This window comes from Curcuma longa, chromosome 21 (genome assembly GCF_044706935.1).
Source record: "Curcuma longa cultivar G26 ecotype Majalengka, Jawa Barat chromosome 21, ITB_CL_G26_1.1, whole genome shotgun sequence".
In the NCBI taxonomy this organism is placed as follows: domain Eukaryota; kingdom Viridiplantae; phylum Streptophyta; class Magnoliopsida; order Zingiberales; family Zingiberaceae; genus Curcuma; species Curcuma longa.
This window is the reverse complement of record NC_133881.1, coordinates 1,147,739-1,171,543: the sequence shown is the minus strand read 5'-3', so window position 1 is coordinate 1,171,543 and position 23,805 is coordinate 1,147,739. Positions and strand designations below refer to the sequence as shown.

Here is a 23,805-nt window from a genome sequence, read left to right as displayed (position 1 = left end):
GCCAAGTGTTGGGACACACTCAAGTTGTGTGTTGAAAATTGTCCTTTATGCGATCCTTGTCCTCAGTCTTTACATTAGTGTGCATACATGCATGCACAAATACAAATAAATCACATTAATTTGTGATACCATTTTATTCAAATTTTACTGTCAAATAAAACTATGATTTTGATTTCAATTCAATGTTCCAAGTAGAAATATTAATGCTATATATATATATATATATATATATATGGTGGGTGAAAGTGCAGCGGATTTAAATAGATAAATTCAGCAAGAAAATTTGTATAAATGGCACTTTTGATTAAAAATTAAAATAAAACATCCCTCTAGTAATTGAGAAAAAAAAAGAAATACCATTTTAATCTTTGTCCAATAATGAATTCTCATTGCAGCGACAAGAGCACAGAAAATGGCTTCTTTAGGGGAAAGAGTACCTTTGACAATTATCAGGGCAACATGATAAAAAAAAAAAGTAGTCCTGCATTGTGAGTTAAAAACTGAGAACACAAGTTAGTTAATTGGACCAATAAGTAAACAGCAGTATAACCTACATTCTCATTTGTCTATACTTTACACTGAATTTAGTTGCTAAAAAATGGCAATAAAACCATAAGAACCAGGAAAGCAAAGAACAAAAAGTAATAAATATAGACGGAAAATAAATCAAAGAAATCGGTTCGTTTTAAAAACTTATAATTAGTCATCAATTTGATCAATGGGGACTTGACCGAAGATATCAGAGCATCCATCCCATTTGCCCTCTTCTCTGGCTTCCCAGTAACCACCTACGTATTTATATGTGCCACTTTCTTTATCTTTTGCAAACCACCTAGGTTTCCATCCTCTTTCCTGCATCTTTCTTGCCTGCATTGACAAAGTCACCAATAAGCCACCAGAAGAATCCAAACACAAGATAAATATAAATGGATGTCAATTTTATAGTTGAATTGGCAGTGCTAAAACAAGTACAATTCCAGTTCAGCTGAACCTCTTAGGGGTATATATTTTCAAGACAATTGGGTGGGTAGCCTTTACTTTGTCTAGGAGTTTGCTTAAGAATTGTTGGGTAGGTTCACTAAAAAAATGCTTAAGGCGTGAATCATAACATTAACATAACATTAACCAATTATGAAAATGTTTTTTTTTTTTTTTTTGAGTTTACAAAACGAGTATATAGAGAGAAAGTAGCAAGTCAAACTCTTTCATGGGCAACAAATCAAAGGTCTGAAAATAGAAACTTTGTCTGTAGCAGCAACTCAGTACTTATAGCAAGGCGTTTCGGATAAAAAGAGAGAATATTTCATGCTTAACCTGTCGTTGACATTTTTCAAGTCTCAATTTCTCAGCATTTGCCATTTCATACTGCCCATTCTCCAAGCACCTCTGATCAGGCCTTAGCCTCGAATCAGTAGGTGGCAATTTTTCCTGCTCAACAGTTCAGGCAAACAAAAGAGGGAATACACAAACCATCATATGCCTCATTTAAGGAACACCTATGGATGTGAAAAATGGTCATATGTTTCTTACCTTTAACCCAGGGGTGAGTTCATTGAGCGTTATTGCAAACTGTGTGAGATTGTATCTGGTAGGGCAATTAGGAGGTCTGCTACGTTTCCACAGCAAGTGTGCTTCAGACAATGGATCACATCCTCTACCTTTCCCAGAGCAGTCTCCATTGATATAGTGCATACTCTCGTCCCATTTACCAAATAGCGTAGCAACAGTTCTTCCATTACGATCCTGAACTATGCCTTGCACCTATAATAGTTATGTACATCAACTTACATTTCTGACAAGGAAAACAAATTATTCTTCATACTTTTACTATTTCATTCCAATAATAGAGGCATAGGGTATGAAATAAATTTGAAAATTTTGGCAACAGAGTTAATCAGAGAGCTCAAACATTCCTATGCTGCTTGGTAAATTGACATTGGTGCACTGTAACCATTCAAATCTATGGTCAAAAGCAGCTTTGGGCCAATGCTTAAATCCTAGTACGGAATATTGGTATAATACACATTCAATATATGGTCAAAGCCAACATTGGTTGGTGTTCAAATCCTTGCACGAGAGGACTTCAAGGCTTAAATCAAGATCATGATGTGATAGTGTGTAGCAAAATTAGAGAATCATCAATAGAACTTGAATGAATTGAAAATATACATGAAAGAAAAAAACACTTGATAAAGATAAGTGAGATGAAATACTCTTCAGAAAGAGGAAAACTTGTGCAGGAAATGTATTATCTCCACCAAAATAAGGATTAGGAGAATGCTCATCACCTGATGAGGATTTCGATCTATTATTGACTGTTCCTTAAACTTTAGCTTGCATGAATATTCACGATTTCCTTGTATCCGCATGGTCCCATAATGATCACAGTAAAGTTTTCCTAATATAAGGTTGTAAATGGAAGTTGCCACCTGAAATCAAATAGTTTTCAATATTCGAGATGAATCAAAAAAAAAACTTCAAATATCTCATGCAAAGGCACGGACCTTGTTCCATTGAAAGACTTCTCCATCATCAAATTCAAGGGTTAAAACACCAACAGGATCCAGTTGAATTGAGCGGCCCCAGAACTTACTTTTTAAATTGCTATCGCCCCAGAATTTCCATCCTTTACCTTCACAATGACAAGCAACAACCATGGGATGGTGACTGACCTGTAAAATTTTTACCAAGAATGATGGTACGTTTCTGACATTCTCACTCAAAATATTGATTGGCAATACCAAGATGTAAAAGAAATTATCTTTAAGAACGTGATACAATATCAAAGTTTTCATGATCCCCCACAAAAGGAATCACTAGGACAGAAAGAAGAAGAGTTTTTGCTGACAAGATCATAATGTTAAAAGTAATCCATCAAAGCTCAATACATGCTGGTAACCAGACCATGATCCATATACTTTCTTCTGGATATTCAGGAATGTTACAGGACAAAACCATCCTTACAAAAAGTATATTCAATCCATAAAAGTCATTCAAATGATCAACTATGAGAAGTAATATATTACCGTTGGACTATGCAAATTCTAGCCTCAACCTGTATTTATCATTTCCTGACAAATTAATCCTTGAGCAACTCTTTTACTCCATAAGTCTGAATGTTGCAAGTAATTCAGACAAAAGATGAACATAAAAGTAGCTTACACATAACTAGGAGGCAAATTCAATCATCTTCTTTGAAAACATTCTAACAGGTTGTACAGTCATAAACATCGCATCTACTATCACCAGGAAAATTATTTTTCACATCATCTTTTTACTTTGGCACTTTTACCCAACCTAATAGATTTACATTAGATTTAAAATTTACCTTATCTTCCCCTTTCTGAAATTATATATTGACATTTTTTTACATATTAGTTGTATATATATCCTAATCAACCGCTATTGAGGTTCTTTTTGTGTCAACTCACTGTACAATCCCTTGATGATAATAGGTTGCAAATTACATTTGTAGCTTGGGTGAGATAATTCTTTCAAAATGATTGACAATGATTTTAATAAGATGACAACAATTATGTAAAACCTATGGATAGTCACATTTGTTGTTTGTTGAGAAAACCAAATCATTTATGCCATGATTGTTCCTTGATAACATGAAATGAGCTCTAAATTGCATGATAGTTCTTTCAGAACCTCATAATAGGTGTCTCTTACAATGGATTGCTCTTGGCCAGATATTATTTTAGGAAACACCAAATAGAGACAATAATTAGCATCTCACTTCCATTGCAAAGTTATCGCTCACTCTGTTAAAGATCACACCATATATAACATAAGAGAAAATGAAGACGAGTAAATATGATATAATTGTTCTCAGATACAAGCAAAAGTATCTTTGTACCTGCTCAAAACAGGGATGTACGTACAATAGTCACCTATGATATAAGTGATTCTGCAATCATAAATGATCAACCTTAGGATTGTAAATATTGAACTTACCTTCTCTGAGAAGAACCTAAGGCCTTTGTCTGGATAGTCAGCCTCATATGTCTCCCCCAACAGTGGATTAAATGGCTTGCAGGATCTGCCATCAGTTGAAGCATATGCAGAAACAGCAAAAGCAGCAACATTAAGCATCCTCATTAGTCCATTTCCCTATGGTCGCATTTGGAAATATATCAAGCTAATCAAATATAACTCTCATAACAATCAGTAAGCACAACCATATAGAAACATGGAAGAAGCATTGATTCGGGAAGAATAAGAGGCCAGAACAAGACTGCCTAAGAAAATTAGAGAAACAATACTACCTAAGAAAATCAGAATAGGTGACTCTCTTGGAAATTTTAGTCAAAATTAAATGACTAATAGCCTCAATTGGAACCTGTTAATCCACACTATTGTACCAAGAATGAGCACAATATTTTATATAAGTATGCTGAAGTTGAGAAGTACAGAAGCAAGAATAGATTCTATATTGTGATGATTAGTTATTTAGCTTATCAAGATATTGCCACAAACACATTTATTGACCAAACTAATTTAAAAGGCCATCAGAAATAAAGTCAAATTCATAGTCAAAGAACATAACATTTGCATTGTTTATTTGCAAGTACATCAGGAATGAGATAACTTCTGATATTTTAGAATCTATCAGTATGGCTCTAGCATAGCAGACTGTTACATACACTCAGCAGAATATTAAATAAAGTACATATTATGATCCATTAAGAAACTGTTGGATCTAGATATGGGTTTGGATTCTTTAAGCTGACATATGTCTGAACAGTGTCTGAATCTAGATGTGAATTCCTTGAAAAGCGAGGTCTTTTCCTGCCATTAGTTTTACTCCATCATCCAATAATTCATTTTAATTCATGGCAAACACAATGAAAGATGAAAAACTATGATTGGACTCATCAGCTCTTCAGCTAACAATAATTACACGAAACAAATATTGTACGGAAGTCAAAGTTTTCAGAAATCTCAATCTGAACAACGAACAATCCAATTGCAGCAGCATACCACTTTACAAATGAATTTGGTCATTAAACAAAGAGACACTAATTTGGTCAATAGAAACTACCTATCATTTTAGATATTCACCTTTTTTCTCCATTCAGAAGCTTGGTCAAGAAGGTATGAATATTCCAAATCCTCAAAACATTTCTGCAATGAGGAAAGAGGTTCATTGAAATACACGGGAAGGCAAACTTTTGTAAGATCCTTTCCAATATTGTCCTTAATTATTGACCAGAGGCTCACTCCTTTTTCCTTTTCAACTGGGTCAGGCAATTTTTTCCGCCTGGTAACATGGGAATATTTTAATCTGTCATTCTGCATTGATGAATCACTGACAGAACTGATACCATAATCATTCTGATCATCAGAATCATAATCAGATCTTTGTAAGCTAGATTCAGGGCTCTTAAAAGAGCCTGATGAGAGAAAATCTTGTGTATCAAAATATGTATTATCTTCGTCATCTGTATCTTCTTCAGCAGCATCGTACATTTCATTGTCATAATCAGATTCACTTGCACTCCATTCTACGAAAGAACATATTTACAAGCAATTAAGATCGATAGGAAGATAAGCTGACAATTGTGTCATATTCACATGACTGATATAAACCACATAACCCACAAGGATAGGAGAAAGATATTGCAGCCATATTCCAACAAATTATTGATCATGCATAGGAATAATATTCAAATTTCAAGTTCTGTCCAGCATAATTAATGAGCATTCCTCAAATAAGCAAAGGTCCTTTGACAGGTTTTCAATGTGATCTTTTAAAAACTATAATTTGCATTCAAGAGAATTTCACAAACCGACAATTAGGGCATATTATAATGGAAAATTTGATGAGGAGAAACCACTGGAGAATTGCATTCAATTGAGAAAAGGTGAATATCCAAGAAGTAAATAAAGTCATGGTTTTCTTCAACAAATGCAGAAAGGGGCACAAATGTTGCCTAAGAACACTTGTACAATGGTAAAAGTCCAATATGTGGCAAGAATAGTTTGTTTACTTGGTTAAAAATGTAAACAAACGACTGCAATGTCTTAAGCTGAGTTATAAGATTATAGTGAGCAAGAATGATAGGGTTCTTTAATCCAGCCATAGTGTTGACCAAAATATTACAAAGTTATTCAGGAAAATACATTCTTATTAACAGTGTCACCTTGAAGTTTTACACTTGCAGATAGTTAAAAGATCATAGTCAATATTATACTTAAATTGTAATTGAAATCCTGAATAAAACACCAAATGATTTCAGTTATTCTAGGGAAAATTTAGTTCCCGAATGAAATCCTGAACAATCAGATGACGTATGTATTATGCAGAAGGGCTTGTTGAGCAAATCTCTGCAATCTACAAGTGTAGATGTTCACATTTTTAAAATATAAATAAATAAGAGAGAGAGAGATTTGCAGGAAACCATGGCAATGGAAGTGAGCAACTTTTGGCAACAAGAAGAGAATAATTTGAAATCTTTTTGAACTCATCAGTATATGTCACAAAAGAAAATTAATCAATGAAAAAAACAAGCCAAGATTGTCCTATCAGCAATTTGTGTACATTAACTCAAGCAAGAAAGTTCAACAAAATGGAAGAAAAACCAAATAAGTTTATCATATAGCATCAGTTGTAAAAATAATGGAAGAGTGAGATCTGATCCTGAAACACATGATAAAGCTCTGCTTATGGTGGTAAGAAGCCTACAAGCATAAAGATAGAAGAAGTGGCACACATTTGTCTTTTGAAGAGAAAGGAAGGTATGCATCCCACCAAAGTGATGAAAGTGGCACACAACTTCTTTCAAGGTCATTACCAGCTAAGCTAGTTGACACCTTCAAAGTGGCCCAAGTAAGTTAAAACTGCTTCAAGTGGATCATTATTAGCACCCTAAAGAAATAAAAGAAGAAACAACATTCAGAGTTAAAATGGAAAACTAGCAATATTGCGAAATTGATTAGGAACAAGCTTAGATTTCAGGAAGCTGCAGAACATATTTGAGTTTATGCAGAAAGGATCACAACTCACACAAATAAATTTCTATAGAAAGATCTACCTATCCAACTGAAATATATTACTTTTACCTACTGGAGATGTATAAGTTGCCAAGACAAAAGACAAAATAATCTGCCCAAATGTATAAGCATCAAAGGAATGGTGGATTGATTCTCTTTTATCCTCCAACAGACCAACACTATAATGCATAAGAACTGGGAAAAAAGAACTTTTCCTCAGGAAATCATGTAGCAGAAATTATAGTGCATAGATCATACAGTTATCACAATCCATCTACCATGCAACCATACCACTACATTTCTCATGTCTTGATCTATAGGCCGACCCTTTCTTTTTTGATTGCCTTTGGCTCTCATCAACAACAGTATTCTCCAAGTCAACTTTTTCTGTCTACATAATAAATAAGGAAAAATTTCTAAGTACATACAGGTGTTGTGCCAATACTAAAAACAGTGTCATTCAGAATGATGGAATGGATAAAAATTGTCGTATTTAACAAATTTGAGAATATCAATAGGTGATAAATAGACATGAGGTTTAATATCAACTAGGGAAATCAAACAGCAGACAGAAAAATAAAATAAGCAGGTTCCAGGCCTCAATAACAGAGTAGTCTTAATGTGATTTTGAAATATTCCACTAGGAGGCATGGATTATCTTGTTAACCACATGCACATATAGAGAGTTGTACCACAATATAGTTGATTGAAGCATGACAGCAAACACGTGGTATGCATTTGGCAACCCTTCACTTATCAAGAAATGCACAATAGAAATTGATTTTTTAATAAGGTTTCACATTAAATGCATACACAACATGGTATATTCTTGAGAATAACATAATTACCTCATATGTAGCAAAAAAGAATATTTCTGTTGGATGCATATGCAAGAGCTTCTATGGATTTGTTTGAATACATTAAAATTACCAAACAATCCTGAACCTGAAAATGAAAAAGAAAAGGGCTAGCTAGCTGGTGTGATGTTCATATAAACTTTCTGCATCCTATGACGACTTGACCAAAAACCTTTTTTAAATCTGAAGACTTTAATCCAAAAGTTTAAGCTGCTACGAAAATATTAATAGATAAATTTAAGATTTGGCATCCTCCTCAAGGTCCAAAAATTTAGTTTCTCACTGTAATGCATGTCGGACATCAACAGACATCATTGAACAAACAAAACCACAATGAATGATTTAACAGCAACAGTCAACTGCAGCACAAATGGGGAACAGGCACTGTCAAACTAAGATGTATTTCTCCCTGCTACCATTTTTAATGTTTTAATGGAGTGATCTAGGAATGGTTCGAATACAAATTTAGAATTGAAAACCATTTTAATAGTCACTGTAATGTTTTAATGATAAAAAAAGTCTACAGAACAGCTTGCTTCAGCAGCATGAATCATTCAAGAAACCTCACGAGATCAAGATGAGGCCTCAATTCTCTACAAGATAAAGAAAAAGGACCAGATGTAACAAGTCCCTTTTATACCTCTAAATGTCGGAGGGTGTCGACCAGGAGGGCTTGCTTCTGCTGAAGTAGCACGAGCTGCTTGTGGAACACAGCGAACTCGCTTCGCATGATCTGCTCGCAGTCCTGTATCGCCGTCTCGTTCACTCCTTCCTCTTGCAGCCTCTTACGCAACTTCTCTGTGGACACCACGACGTTGTCGACCGGTGCCATGAGGTCACTGTTGGAAATCCTCGGGAACATGTCCTTCATCGCCTGCAGCGCCTCCACCCACGCCACCCTGTCATCCCCCGTCTCTGCTCTCAAGTGAAGACGCTTGGTCCCGGAGAAAATGGAGAACCTCTTATCGTCCGATCTACTCTCCCGTATCGAGGAAACCTAAAGTAGTAAAAATGGGAAAAAAAAACATCGGAAGCGATTTTGAAAAGAGCGTAAAGAAGTCAATGACGGCTTCGACTCCTGACCTTAAGATGGACTTCGCCGACAGGCTTGCGGGGATGGTGCGAGCTGCCTTTTTTCCGGCGGGCGAGCCTCCGTGCAGACTCCTCCCCGATGATCTTGGAACCCTTCTCAGATTCCTGCCTCAGGTCGATACGATCGGGACCGTGGATCTTGTAGTAGGACAGCACACCGTCATGTAGCACGAACCAGCGCGGCCGCCACCCCTTGCCGTAGTTGACCCACTTATGGAGGATCCCGACGATCCCCTCTCCAACGATGTTGTTGAGTTGGACCTCTCGGTGGTCCAGCGGGGCGTCGTGGAGATCGGCAGACTGGCGGCCGTGATCGTTGGTGGGTCCGGCCGGGCAGCGGAGGCCGCCTTTATTTGTAGGCAAAAATTCGCGCCTCCGGACGTCTGAGGTGGAGGGAAGCGGCGGAGGCGGAGGCGGAGGCGGAGGCGGAGGCGGAGGAGGGGGCATGGCGGGTGGGGAGGGGAAAGGCAAGGCGGTAGCCGCGGCGGCGGCTGCTGCTGCTGGAGAAACTGGAGCAGAAGAGGCGCAGCAGAATGGATTCATAGCCAGAGAATGAGCCGTTTGAAGAGAGAGAGAGAGGAGGCGACGAAGACCGGGAGATCGCGGCGGATGCGTGTTGACGGAGCGGTTTCGTTGGTTGGTTTTTTACCGTCGTCGAGTTGCTTTCCCGTTCGAAAATGGACAATATTTATTAGAAAAACACAGTGCGAATATTCGTGCGATCGTATCTATTTACATAAAACCACTCCACAATATCAATTTTAACACTCTCCCGACAGATGTAGATGAACACGACTCATTTTGCTGGCCAAAATAGACTGCAAGGTCTACACGTGCAAATAGTGCAAAAATAGGGAGGAGATGCGAAAGAAGCGCAGACACGGCACTAAGGACGGGAATAGGAGTTGGGTGGAGGAGGGAAAAGGTAGTTAATTTGTCCAACTGGATAAGTTAACTACTACTTTAGCCAATTGGGTCACGGAGAAAGGCAATTTATTAATTAATTTGAACCACGTTGCGGCCGGCCGGTCCAACCAACCGTCCCCTTGCGGGATTTATATTTATTTATTTAATTTGATTGAAATGGTAAGGAAAGAAGGCACGTCTGAATTTTATTTTTCAATAATTAAAAAAGTCACTAAATAATACCGATAGAGAATACCAAAATGATATCTACGTGGCTGGTCATTGTCTCGGCGTGGCTTATCTTAATTACGTGCCTCCCAACCACTCTGATTACAGAATCATAGTCAATTATATGAAATGAGATCTCAGTTTCTGCGGAAAGAATCAAGGAAAAGCTTAATCTCGAAGGTCGACGGCTTTTCCTCAGGCCAAACTAGTAATTGATGGTTACCAACTTGCACTGCATCGCATCTTCCTATATGTTAATTACAATTTACACCATTTTATTTTAATAATTATCATATCACAGCATGCATGCGTAACGGCGTCGTGGTGGAAGGGAATAATACCTGCTAAGGTGCGCCGCCCCGCGGCGGAGCATTTGAGTAGCCTGCTCCTTGCCTCCTCCGCCACCGCGAGTTCCCCCGAACCCGAATCCCCTGCCGTTCCAAGCGTCAGCTCCGCCCCGCCCCGCCCCGCCCCGCTCGCCGAATCCAAAGTCAAATGTGTTGGAATATAATCAAAGTCCAATATTGAAAATATATGGAAGAAATTATGAAGTTATAAGATAAAAAATATCTTATTGGTATGAAATTTTTTGGATAAAACTCAAAATTAAAATCACGAAGGTATGAGTCCAAAGTGGACAATATCGAACCATTGTAGAGATATATATGAATTTTATCGGATCTAACAGTGATATCAGAGCGGATCCATATGGTGGGAGCTCATATTAAGGAGTCCGTTGAGACCGTTAAGGGGACAGATCCATTGAGATCCGCACTAATAAGGGGAGCTCCTAGTAGTCCTTTGTTTGAGGAATAGATTGTTGGAATACAATCAAAGTCTCACATTGAAATCCTTTGTAGAGTGTGGGCTCACATTGGTATGAGAATATGGGTTCAAAGTGGACAATATCGTATCGTTATATAGATATATATGAATTCTATCGGATCTAACAGTGATATCAGAGCGGATCCATGTGGTGGGAGCTCAAGAATCCGTTGAAACCGTTAAGGGGACGGATCCATTGAGAGCTTCTAGAGAGGTAGATTGTTAGAATATAATCAAAGTCATTGTAGATTCCATTAGATCTAACAAAACACTCCGCCGCTTGCTCCTCCGCCATTGTCCAACCCATCCGTTTTGGCCGGTGGCCGGGTCGCCACAGCCTTCACCGCCGCCGAAACCACCGGCCATGTTTTTTAACTGCGACAGACGATAAAACAACTGGCGTTTACGTTACAAATCCAAAATACCATAGAGTTGTCAAATTCTATCACAGACATAAATTTTTTATAAAAAAAATACACATTTTAAAAAGAAAATAAATTACAAGGCAAAGAATAAAATTTCGATACAAAGACAAAACTGACAAATAGAAAGTATTCTGTTGAGCAAGTGAAAATAAGAATTAAGCTTCTACGAGAGAGAGAGAGTTCTTGGCTCCGTGGACAATCTACCAACGTGGATGTACAAATTTGGAGAAGGAAACTACTCTTGCTTGTCCTCTGCAGCATCGTCGTCATCGTGATCCCTATTCCTTTCCTTGTCATCGATCCTCACCAATCCAATGTTGCCATCGGAAGTAGCTTTTGTAAGTGACTGTGCTTCTTCATCGTCGTCGCCAACTTCATCAGAATAAGCATACCTGTAGAAGAAGTTAGAAGAGTAGAACTTGCTACACAGCTTGAACTGAAGAAATAACTAACAGCAGTCTGTCCAGTCCTACCTTTGAGAGCTCTGAGATGGTGCCCATAAATAGCACATAACAGAGAGTAGCATGAAAGATTGAACGTCCCAGAAAGCAGTGATGATCCATGCACTCTGCCACCTTTCACTGAATGGGTCTGTTGCTTTGAAGTAAACCTGTAGGAGAGCCTGATTTAGCACAAGTTTCTACTCGACGTCTCTCAGTCTACACTGACATGGCTGCCATTGATGTCAAGCTACGTGTTCAATTACTGAAGATATGATGCTTTTCCATGCAAGGATTAATTTCTACAATCAGAAAGGGTGAGACCCCAACTATAGGGATAGGCTGGTGGGCACTGTCCCATCATTGAGCTTTAGGAAGATCATATCATGAAAGTCTTTCTAATAGGTTAAATCACAAACGCTATGTTAATAGCCAATTAGCCAGCAAGTCAATGATAAATGACATCTCAGTTTTACAGAAAATCCACATGTTATGGAGCCTTAAAATTTGATGGAGTCTATAATAAACCAGATAAATTCAATGAAACATGAGCTCCACAATCACCAGCTCATCAGAATAATCATCGTCATCAACATCAAAATTCAAGTTTCTTGCAAAACAATACTAATAAGGAGATGGAAAGAGGAAGATCTTCAAAGGGAAAAACATTTTGTTTTACTTGATGTCAATCAACCGTTTATCCTTTCCTCTTTCTTTCAGGCTCAAACATGACAAACATACCAGCATGAAGCATTGAACACAACATTGGGGGAAACCTTATGCGTATCATGCACCATATTTGGCATTGGGAATTTGAATAGAAGCACAATAATTCAGTTTACTAACTCTTGCAAAGGGATTTGCTTCCCGTACCTTTCTTTGAGCTCAGTTTGATAGCCAAAATTATGCAAGCACACCAGCACGAATTAGTATTCTCTAGATTCAATGTTTCAATTTCTGTTATAGTATTGAATGAAAATACCAAGTGTATTTTAGGGATTCTCAGAATATGGTTGGGATTCACTAGGGTGGTTTTTATAGAATTCTGGATTCTGCAACTGTTAGTTTTTTCTCCAGGTATGAATGAGCAATATGAAAGAGTCTAAATGTGTTAGATCTGTAGAGCATTGCCCTTGTTTGTTTTCATTTAATAATCTCTATAACATTGCAATGTAATGTCCATGGACTAGCTGTCTGTGATATCATTTGTTTAGGCAAAAAACAGGGTTGGATTTACACTCTTCTCCAGTGGTTAATCCACTCAAGTGAAACTGATTTGCAAAGTAATTAGTGATAATTTTGGGTGTATCATTATCTACAAAAGTTAGCATCGAGTAGTTAGTTACCTCATACCCAATCCATGCAACTGAAGCAATCACAACAACAGCCAATGCATTTGTAAACTTCCTGTATATGTCCAGCTTCACAGTACTCTTTCGAGTCTGCACAGATACAAAGTGAAACAGGTTTAGCAACTAAACTGCAGTACCCAATACCAACATACTTGAAGTGATGAACATGAACTAGAGAAACAAAAGCATATCTAATATAGTGCAGTTCAGTTATGGCATCACTACAAATAGATTTTCCATGATGTACCTGTAGCTTTTCTAAGGTTCGTGAAAGAGAAGTAAAGATCCAAATAATCAAGAAAGCATCCAAAAATGCATCCGGAAGGACAAGAAATAGTCTGGCTTTCCCTGAGATGTCATTTATTGTCCCAACATTTTCTGAGATACTGAGTAATTCTGATGCCAAAAAGTATGTTACTCCGAGAAGAAGCACCTTTGTGGTTAGACCTCCTAGCGTAGGTCGCACAACACCATATCCCATAGAAACCGTAAGAATAAGAAGACGTGACACACTTTTTCTAACAGCTCCAACAGTGACAACCCAAGTTGTTATTCCTACAGGCCTTATGCCAGTCTCATTAAAACTTAAGTACTCAAAGTACCAAAGAGTCATTTCAAACAACCCAAGAGCAATAACTAATGAAATACAATTCTGGAGAGGCAAAATATCCTTCCAGAACCGAACATATTGAGAAAACCAAATGAAACTGAGAGCTAAATATGCCAGAGAAATGAACAAGTAAAAATCCATCAATGGTGCCATCCTTCCAGGCAAGTAACCATCAGGATTTTTCCAGATTGTCTTCCCACTCATTGTGAGTCCTTTTAGTTTAGGATCACAAGAGATGAAGAACAAGTTATACATTCCAGTCTTCGTTATGTTAACCAGAACAGGAGACAGCTTTGCCGATAAAAGATCTGCATTGAAGTGTGTACTAAGTATAACCGGCCAGTTTGGGTCCACTGAAGATGGTCTTCTGATGACCTCTCCTTGCTTACACCCCTCAAGCTTAGCAAGATCAGGAGTGCAACATATAGCCCTCTGCCCACCATATGCAGATCCACCAATATTGTCACGGTCAGCTGCCTCAAATATAATTGCCTGGATTAATCCTGTACTGTCTTCTGTGTTTGGATGCTGCTTAGCTGACTCCTTACTCCTCCAGAATGTGATGCTGCTGAACCTGCAACAATAAATCAATTAAATGGATGTACTAGTTTCTAATTAAATCTAGCAGTCCAACGAGAAGCATAAGCAATAAGTGTTAAGCCTTAGAAATATCTATTTAAACAGAAAATAAAAAAATAGTGTACTAGTTTCTTAAGCAAATTAAACATCAGTTCAATCAGCACATAGATAGGATTTATAGTTCAAGGAAGCATAACCACATGAACCTTTAGTTGCACATTTAGAGTTACCATGGTCAAAAAATGAATTTTCACCTCCATAACTACTGTCAGTAATTGAATGATTATCACAACTTATTCTTATTCTGTCATCTTTGTGATCTCCATCCAAGTCTATCAGTTACACTAAGTACCAAGTCACCAGCTTATCTCTTAATTGTAACTTTGAACATTGACAGAAACAGTTACATATCTTCCTGTCATCTGACATTTTTGGAGTTCAAGGGGACTAAAGCTTAATCTGATCATTCTTACAAATGGTAAATGTCATAGACATCAACACCTGTATCATCATCTAACATATTCTAGTATGAGTTAGATTCAATTACTATGGTGATGGTACTTGAAGTCTTGATGATTTCAGTTACTAAGTAAACAGTACACTTATCAGGAGCACAAGAACCAGATTGATGTTCTAAAGAGGCAAATCCTATTATCAAAGCATAACCGGAAATCTTTTTAACACAACATACGAGCACATTTCAGAGACCTATCCTTTCTGGCAAGTAGATTCATAGTGTTTATGTTAAACTGAATTTTTTCCTGGCTAACTTTGGCCATATTCTAAATGCTTATATTTTTTTGTTGTTGTTTTTTCTATCCCACAACAAACTTAAGAAAGTAATTATTCATAACTCCAAATACCCTTCAAATTTCAGAATCAAAAGTGTCAATTGCATTATATTTCTTTTTGCCCAAGTTGCATCTTGACCGTTGGTATGAGATAGGGTTGGACCAAGATGGATCCTTGGTTGTCATGGACCAACCCAAGTCTAACTCCAGCTCTCAACTTGGTTGTACACAAAACATGTCCACTATGACCGACAAGTAGCTTTCTAAATCATGAGCTTCTCGGCTGACAAGAGGAGCAAGCTCCGCGAGCCCATAACTCTGAACTCAGAGGTCCTCTTAACGGTTTGCAACCAACCTCCCACAAGGCCCTAACGGCCATGAAAATCTCTTGAAAGGCAGATCGAGAAGGCCACCCTCTCTGACCGGCACAAGGAAGATAATAAAATTGTCAGTGGCCTTATAAACGACGATAGCTCATAGGTAGAATCCAAAAACGCATGACGCATTATATACACTAGGTTGACCATTTAATGCAGTCAAATACCTCACATTTAATGCTATGCTGATGGGATCGGAGGGTAAATCTCATTCACATCCACCAACATGGATCAGCATGCCCAACGTCCTATCAAGTATGATGTGGCGGAGACGGTAAGGGCCACGTGACACAGTCCAAGTCAAAAGTCAAGTCAAGTTCGAGTCAAATCAAATCGAGTTGAAGCTCGGGTTAAGTTGGACAGTACCAGAAGAGCTCGAGTTGAGTCCGTTCAGGTTGTATCCAAGTTTGGTCTGCCTCAATTTGGAACTTTGATTTAATACGATAATTAATGAAGCATCGATCCTCGAGAGATGTGTTTCTCGGCAGAGAGGGAAGAGATGTGTCATTTGAGAACTAGGACCTTCCTTTCACTCTGTATTTAAGAGTAACAAGTAACAACATCAAGGTAGATAATTCATACTTTTTACATCATTTACCGTTCGTTCACTTATTATTTTCTTTTATCATTTTCTTTGAAGTCTGACTTGAATGTAGGAGGGGCCTTGCTAAGGTTTGTCTTGGCTCCCTCTAACTTCTCTCTTGAATCTTTCCAATCCTCTTCAGAAAAGATATGTGTGGTACTTAGTACTTTAAGGAAGCTCGACCCGAAGGAAATCCGACCTCCCGACCTAGTGACGCCCGACCTCCCGACCTCCCGACCTCCCGACCTCCCGACCAGGTAGATGCCCAACCTACCAACCTGATAGATGCCCAACCAACCGAAGCTGACCTCAAAATGATCAACCCAATTAGTATCCAATCGGCTCGGTCGTGGTTACTTTGCTGAGACATCTCATCTCTTGATCTCAAACCGGATCAAAGCATGATATGTGATCAGTCCTCTAGCCTCTATGATAGTCCAGTGATCCATATTCTCATATTAACCTTTTCTTCCGAGTTCTTGGGGCTATTGCTTCTCTCCTAGACTTAAACGTCAGAGCATCCTCACTGGGACCCTTCTCGGCTCCGACCTTGCAAGTTAGCAACTTCTGGGATCCGACAGCTGCATGGATTCAACCTTTTTGGAAGACAAGTAGGCTCAAATCATCCAAACCTGACGTTCCATTAAGTCACTGAAGTACACTGGTTTAGACCGAACCAAGAAACTCACGTATCATCATCCAGAGTAGAGACATTTAACTCCAAGGCCCCGTGTCGTAGGCACAACTCTAATGGTGGAGCTGCCTAGGATCAAAACTTCGCATTGATAGAGGATAATCTATTGAGAATTATTCATAAGCAATGAACCACTGTAAGAACTATAATGCCCTTGCTGTCATGATTCACTAAGATCTTCGCCTCACTACTAATTGAACATGGCAGCACCATAAGTAAAATCTAGTCAAGCTCAAATTTTGCAACCCAGCTACCCTTTTCGATCCAAAAATCAACGAAGCCTACCATCCGAAGAAATCGCATAAGATCCACGTTGTTTCCAATTCTACGCTACGAATTCATACTTGGTGCACAAATGGCCTCTTTTAGCAGTACTCGAGCTTAATGCAAATGTAATATCAACAAAAGATCGAAACACAGGTAGGAGCTAAACAAATTAGATGTAGATCCAATCAGAAATTCCAGGGAAAACACGTAAAAGATCTAACTTGTGGATGTAGACGAATCCCTCCATGCAATTCAACACCGAGAAAGAGGAAAAGGGCTTACCTGATGTAAGCCCGACCGTCACCGATCCGGGAGGGACCCCGAGCATCGATGTGGGACGCGGCAATTCCCTCACTTCCGCCGGAAAGCAGGACTGCGTTGCCCACCTCCTTGAATGGCTCCAACTCGTAAGTGTGGATGGACCCCGACGTTCTGGGAACCGCCGCCGCTGCGAAGAGGAGCACGGCGATGGCAGCGGCGAGATCCATGGAGAGAGAGAGAGAGAGAGCGCACCCGGGAAAGCGAGGAAAAAATCGCGCCAGAACGAACCCCAGAGAACCCGAAACGCGAAGATATGTGAGATGCAGTGTAAAACGGGTCCCATTTGAAAACCGACTGGAGAACAGGGTGCCAGTGGGTACGATTAAATAGGTGCCATTATAGATCAAATGAATATTACTCACACCCACCGCTGCCGACAACTTCCGTCACAAAATCACACGTGGCTTCTCCTACGCTTCACGATGAACGTAGCACGAATCTTGAAGCGAGAAGTAAATGCATGGCGTTTACCAATAATTTATAATAATATAGAACCGTATAATTATTATTTTAATTTATGTTCTTGTTTTTTTTTGCAATTTTGCATTACATTTAATCATAGCGATTCCAACATCGAAGTAGATCATCAGTTATTTTCAGGAGAAAGAGAAAGCCCAACGAACGGTTGTTCCCACCAAAGAGTCTGTTCTTCATCGCAAGTTACTTAAATGAATATCAAACAATCTCCACTCTAGACAGAAATGATAAAAATGGAACCCTTCCTAAACATCATTTATTGATGTTTGTTGATTGTCCAATAAATATTTCTTCAAACCCAGAGAAAACCAAACAGAAGCTGTCATGTTCATCTACATTCATTCACCAGATAACAAGTTTGCTTCAGAGAAATTAGAGTGCACATGCATATATACACAGCGGCATAGACAGAAGGAACGTTGATGTTTCAATATCTGACAGGCATTTTTGTCAGCAATAGTTCAAAAGAATAGTTCGAGCATAACCAACGTTTGCGAACAGTCAATCAGTAAATGTGATCCTACTTATCTCACAACAATCAAGTGGCGTGTGCTGATCCCCTTTGGCCCCTGCGGCGGCGGCGATGTCGGTGATGCTGCTGTTCCGACTGAACTGCACGTAACGAACTCCCTTCAACTTCGATGTCCTCACCGACACCATCAGAAGCATGATTAACAATGCTAGGAACACGGGCATTAGTGTCTTCCCTGTGTCTCCGACGACGGGCAGCCTCTCGAAGAAAGACACCAAAGATACTCCGAGCATTGCTTGCCCTCCCATTTGCAGTGCTAAAGAATTCGTCGCTAAAATCAGAAAAGCCAGAATCTGAGTCGGAATCACCCATTTCTATCACATAGTCCCCCAATATTACTGATCTAGGCATTGAAGACCTTATTGTACTGATCACGTCTGCCCGCTCCCTTTGGTTCTCCATATTTCTCCATTTCTGTTCATGGACTGGATCAACAGCTTGGGGCTTTGCACGAGGGTGTGAAGAGCGCACATGCTTTCGGAGCTCCTTGTAATTTCCGTTGAAGGTGCACTCATCCTGAGTGCAGCTTCTTCTCTTCTGGTTGAGATATTCACGTGCAGGTTCCACCACTGTCCATCCCTTCACCTGTCCACGACAAAGGGGGCATCCTAGCTCAGTCACCTCAGATTTCTTCCAGCTCCAGTTTGCATTCATAGCAGTAGTTTTAGCATGTGCCTTCTTGAACTGCTCGAGACAGTTGGAGTAGCGGTGGCTGGTCGCACACATGTAGGGGCGACAGCCCTTGTCATGAGATGAACAGAGAAGGAGAACAGCATTGTGTGGATACTCCATGCAAACTGGGCAGGTAGCACCCTTCCAATCCTTTTTTTCTGAAGTAGAGGTGGTTTTCAATTCCCCTTTCTTTGGTATAACTCGGTGAAAGGAAGGCGACGGATATGGAGCTGACCTAAACTTCCCAGAAATGTTTCTGTGGTTGCTTCTGATTCTTCTTGCCATTTCTTAGAAAATGATATTTTGTAAAAAAAAATGTCAATCTACAAAACCTTTGTACTGGAAAAGAGTAAATTTGTAATGTAAATATTAAATGCATAGTACTCAGAGTTCAATGGGGAATATATTGTATGCATCTAAACTCAAATACTTGAAACAAACACAGTTTCATGTTGATATAGTTGGCATCAAATTTGAAATACAACAATCATCTCATTGGCATTTCTGGCCAGATATACCAGATCCATTCACAACAATAGGGGGAAAAAGTGAGTATTGGAGTCCATCAAAATTCCATTTTGGCTATTTCAATTATCATGTGTCAACCTAACACTTGGAGACTGAATACTAAGATGATTGTGTGGGATAGGTAGAAAATATATCTATACTATACATACACAAACACACACACACACATATATATACTCTTAAAACATCAGCTCCATTAGAGTATAAAACTAACAGAAGTAGATACAATCAATAAATTCTACAGTTGGGGAAGTTAAAGATGCAAGAAATAGAGGACAAAAAACTATTGCTAATGTGATTGACTTAAAAAAATACTAGCAGTGCTTCCTTCCGTTGAGTTCACTAGAGAATAGTATGCATCTAGCTGATCCCAAGTAATCCCAAATAGTTAAGACTAATATGGGTTGATGTTGTCCTTGCTACAGTGATAACTATGATGATGATGATGGTGACGGTGGCAGTACTTCAAATTTTCTCTTATAGTAGACTTATCTGAGATGTAAAGTTCTTTTTTGTTATGAAACTTATTGGACTTCCAGATGAACCGGTGAGGAAGCATTGCACTCATTTAGAAAAATTGAATATGTTTTCAATAAAGATAAAGTGTAAACTCTCTAACGTGATCACTAGATTGAAACGTAATCAACCTTAAAAATGAAAAACTCATAAACATGAGACACAAACTACAACTCTTTCAGAAGTTTGTGCAAAAATATCATAAAAACATGATAAATAAAATGGTAAATAGAGCCATAAAGAAATTCAGGAACCATATATTTCAACTAACTGATACTAAAAAATGATGAATAAAATATAAGGGAAGCATATCAATGTGTATACAACTTCCCAACAAAGAAGCCAATGTACTTTTGATGAAACAGTATAAATTCATGTATAATGCTTCAAGATTTTTTTTACTTGTGTTTTAATTTAAAGATGTGTTTTAACATTCAAAGTCTATCTATTAAATCCTAGAGTGATTGTCTTCAGTGTTGCATACTCATGGAATATTGAGTTAGAAGCATAGTTTTTGAAGCCAGACGTGAACGTCAAAAAATCATCTTATCTTCTTGCACAGATTGCACAACCTTCCATCTGACACAGATGCAAAAGCACAGAAAGTGGTCGCCTAATCATCTCGTTTAATCATATCCAACAGTTGATCATTCCTCCATCTGTTATGTGAGCAAAAACCTAATACATTTCTTTATAACTTGTAGTGTGATGATTATATCTTAATAAAAGTTGTAAAGATGTATAATTTAAAAGTTACAACTTTTCCTAGGTGCTTAAAATTTTTATATTAATATTTATTTTAAATTCTAAAAATTAAGTGTATGTATATTTAATTAGTTTTTAATTTCTTTGTTTCCTTTTGCCAGTTAACTTGACCAAGTCAATTTTTGGTTCGATATATAATTTGACCAATTTACCCACTAGTTCAACCAATTAACCAGTGATCCAAAGTTTCTTCGGTTTGATTTATGATCTAATTCTGATAACTATGGTTAGAAGTCAATGAATCATGTGGAAATGTGCAATTTTTTAATGCTTGATTTTCTGAATAACCTGAATGCAATTATCTGAGATAACATTTGAAGGTATGAAATATTCAAAAACCACAAACTATTACAAGTCTTCAGATATTATCACATGCAGAGAGATATTCATATCTGAAACTGTAATGAAATCAATCACAGAGCTCACAGCAATATTAGAATTGTTATATGCAACAAGTAATTGGAGTTCCAAAATGGAAAAATGCACCTATAATACATGTCATAATGGAACAATGTTCATTATTTATCTTATAACAGAATTAAACATCTTTTAGAAGTCCCTATGTTCATGACAAATCTTATATATACATGTAAAGCTAAGAAAATGGATGAAGATACTTCCCAATTGCCAAAACAAAATCATTCAGCAGTTTTTTAAAATAGCCCTGACAAGATTAATTGTTCAATTAGGAAACCTTTAAAGTAACTTATTTCAATAATAGTACCTAAAATTACAGGTCTGGCCTACTTGACAAATCAGATCCAAGTACTGATATTATTAACCATCAACTCTACATGGAATCTCAGTAATTCTACTGCTAAAACAGCAATTATAATGGATGACATAGCCAGTTATGTTTATACAGTTTTCTTGCAGAAGCAGAAGGGTTTAAAAAAGTAGTTGGTGGATTGAAAATTTTCAGGAATAGTCATGTGGACAACAGAGAATTTGATTAAAAAAAGATTAGGTCCTTGCATGTCATTTTTAATTCCCAAATAAAAACACATGATCATAATATATTTGAACCTGACCAGAGACAGTTGCATTATTATGTAATAAAGCACCTAGATGGGAAGGTCCAGATATAAATGATGGTAAGGCCACGAGCAAGATTACAATAAAATGGTTACTCATGCAAAAAAGATTACTGCCAGGTGAATAATAATAAAAAAAACTCGTTGTCATGTAGACAAAGTAGTCTACCACACAACGGCATTCAGCACCGAGCATCAGAGAATTCACATACTAATTTACAAGGAATGCAAAAGAGAACGCCTGCAGAATTCAGAGTTCTCTGTGAGACATTCAATAAGATCATGAGGAGAATATGTAGGACCCACAAATTAATCTGGAAAGTAAGAAAGACGTGAACTTTAGACAGATGGAGTGCCCAACACGATATGACCAGCATGAATATAAATCTAATTCGACCCCGTGATAACAATGGAATTTAAACCACAACTCCATTGCTTGAAGAAACAGGAAACTGAACTACATTTCTTACGGTATTCTACTAAATATCCTTGACTATTTTATACAGTTGACCAGTAGACTATGAAGATAAATATACTCTATCAACAAAAGAACATGGCTTCCAAGTCCACCAAGGAAATAAATGAATTTCCAGATTCCCAAGCTTGTTTGATCAAAAAAGAAAAAGCAAGATCGGAAGAAACAGGAGCACGTAACGTTCGATTTTAAGCCACAAACAACTGCAAAAAGCCGGAATCTTTCCTCTCCTAAAAGACTAATAGAGAAGATAACTTCGCGCAATTGCTCCAAAAGGATACCATTTCTGAGCCCGTGCGAGGGCTACGCATGGACTAAGCCCGAAGCCCTAGAAATCCTCGCCGCGGAACGCGAAAAGGCAGGCGAGATCAGGATAGAAGGGCGAGGAACTAGAACGACCGTACCTGGAATGCAGGCGGCAGGAGAAGCGAAAAGCGAGGCTGCGGAGACGAAGAGGGAGGGAGGGAGCGCGAGGTCCACGGCGAGGAGAACCGGCGGTGCTTTCGCTCGAGATCGAGTCCCGGAGGGATCCTTTGGTTTGGTGGTGCCCACGTCTTATGGCATCGCGTTTGGACCCAAAAAAGCGTCAGCCCCTCGCTTGCTTGGCACGCTAATCACGAGAATACGTATAGGCACCTCGGCAATTTACCCTATCGGAATACCAACCTTCGTAAGCCAATAGAAATCGTGCAGCGTTGTGGGTCCCGAACGGAAACAGTGTCGTTCTGTCCCAGGCACTACGTGCACGTCGTCACGTTCGCAAGTAGCCAGAGAGGCTTCGGGGACATCGCGTATCTGTCACGTGACGCGCCACGTGGCACAGCTCACTTTGTGGGGCCCGTCTCATGTGACCCATGGACGAGCATATTCCTCTCTTAAGTGGGATCCGGGTTTGAAATGTCCGGTCCACCTCGGCCATCAAAATGTTCTTGAGAAAAAAATAAAACAAAATAACACATTTTCCAAATAAAAAATAAAAAATAAAAATTTGCACACGATAAGATGATGATGATCGGGAAAAGGTTAATGAAGCTGAGACTATGATATAATGATAAGAAGTGGGTGGGATTTCTTAATAATAAGCATTTAAATTTTATCTAGAGTATATTACATTTGAGGAGTTTGAAAAATTTATGATGTTGAACCATCCGTTAAAATTTATATGTGCTTTCTAATTTATCTTAGTCATCGATAAAAAATTTCCGTATGAAATCTATGATTAAGGGAAAGGAACAAATGCACGATTGAAATGGTACAACTTAATATTAAACTAACATTTTCTCTAAAATCAGGTTGATATATTCTTTCCGATCAATTGCTTAAACATTTATTTAGCTTTATAGTCCCGAATACTGTGAGAATAGTGTTCCTTGCAGTATACAATGACACTTTTAAAAGGGAAGACAGTCTTTTGAAGGATCAAACTAGTCAGAGAAAGGAATTTGAAAGTTGCTTGTAAA

General features: G+C 38.4%; 3 protein-coding genes across 5 annotated transcripts; all 3 read right to left on the bottom strand.

Moving 5' to 3' along the window:
- Positions 1–491: 491 nt before the first annotated feature.
- On the bottom strand, positions 492–9,589 carry LOC141814280 (oxysterol-binding protein-related protein 1C-like). Of its 3 annotated transcripts, XM_074702217.1 has the most exons (10): positions 8,940–9,589; positions 8,497–8,853; positions 7,291–7,390; positions 5,068–5,510; positions 3,961–4,116; positions 2,505–2,672; positions 2,289–2,429; positions 1,531–1,761; positions 1,315–1,428; positions 492–867 (listed from the first exon to the last, which is right to left on the bottom strand). In XM_074702217.1, the coding sequence occupies exons 1-10, from the start codon at positions 9,489–9,491 to the stop codon at positions 700–702; spliced, it is 2,430 nt and encodes an 809-aa protein (XP_074558318.1). In that variant the 5' UTR covers positions 9,492–9,589; the 3' UTR covers positions 492–699. The 3 variants fall into 3 exon arrangements, with proteins under 3 accessions (XP_074558318.1, XP_074558320.1, XP_074558319.1); XM_074702219.1 differs by lacking the exons at positions 7,291–7,390; positions 8,940–9,589 and having other exon boundaries at positions 8,497–8,577; XM_074702218.1 differs by lacking the exons at positions 7,291–7,390; positions 8,497–8,853; positions 8,940–9,589 and adding an exon at positions 6,720–6,804.
- A 1,799-nt stretch (positions 9,590–11,388) lies between these two features.
- Positions 11,389–17,561, bottom strand: LOC141814640 (uncharacterized). Its single transcript, XM_074702575.1, has 5 exons — positions 17,308–17,561; positions 13,372–14,308; positions 13,119–13,214; positions 11,806–11,942; positions 11,389–11,724 (listed from the first exon to the last, which is right to left on the bottom strand). The coding sequence occupies exons 1-5, from the start codon at positions 17,511–17,513 to the stop codon at positions 11,568–11,570; spliced, it is 1,533 nt and encodes a 510-aa protein (XP_074558676.1). The 5' UTR covers positions 17,514–17,561; the 3' UTR covers positions 11,389–11,567.
- Positions 17,562–18,096: 535 nt separating this feature from the next.
- Positions 18,097–22,880, bottom strand: LOC141815601 (uncharacterized). Its single transcript, XM_074703553.1, has 2 exons — positions 22,750–22,880; positions 18,097–19,314 (listed from the first exon to the last, which is right to left on the bottom strand). The coding sequence occupies exon 2, from the start codon at positions 19,310–19,312 to the stop codon at positions 18,362–18,364; it is 951 nt and encodes a 316-aa protein (XP_074559654.1). The 5' UTR covers positions 19,313–19,314; positions 22,750–22,880; the 3' UTR covers positions 18,097–18,361.
- Positions 22,881–23,805: the final 925 nt, after the last annotated feature.

What these genes read in the sequence shown, in the direction of transcription:
- LOC141814280 (XM_074702217.1), bottom strand. Translation starts at nt 9,491, where the DNA reads ATGAATCCATTCTGCTGCGCCTCTTCTGCTCCAGTTTCTCCAGCAGCA. An exon ending in ACACCCTCCGACATTTAGAG is followed by an intron (nt 7,391 to 8,496) that starts GTATAAAAGGGA and finishes TTTATTATGTAG; the next exon opens with ACAGAAAAAGTTGACTTGGA. An exon ending in CTTCTGAATGGAGAAAAAAG is followed by an intron (nt 4,117 to 5,067) that starts GTGAATATCTAA and finishes ATGCGACCATAG; the next exon opens with GGAAATGGACTAATGAGGAT.
- LOC141815601 (XM_074703553.1), bottom strand. Translation starts at nt 19,312, where the DNA reads ATGGCAAGAAGAATCAGAAGCAACCACAGAAACATTTCTGGGAAGTTT.
- LOC141814640 (XM_074702575.1), bottom strand. Translation starts at nt 17,513, where the DNA reads ATGGATCTCGCCGCTGCCATCGCCGTGCTCCTCTTCGCAGCGGCGGCG. An exon ending in GACGGTCGGGCTTACATCAG is followed by an intron (nt 14,309 to 17,307) that starts GTAAGCCCTTTT and finishes TTATTGTTGCAG; the next exon opens with GTTCAGCAGCATCACATTCT. An exon ending in TTGCATGGATTGGGTATGAG is followed by an intron (nt 11,943 to 13,118) that starts GTAACTAACTAC and finishes GCTCTCCTACAG; the next exon opens with GTTTACTTCAAAGCAACAGA.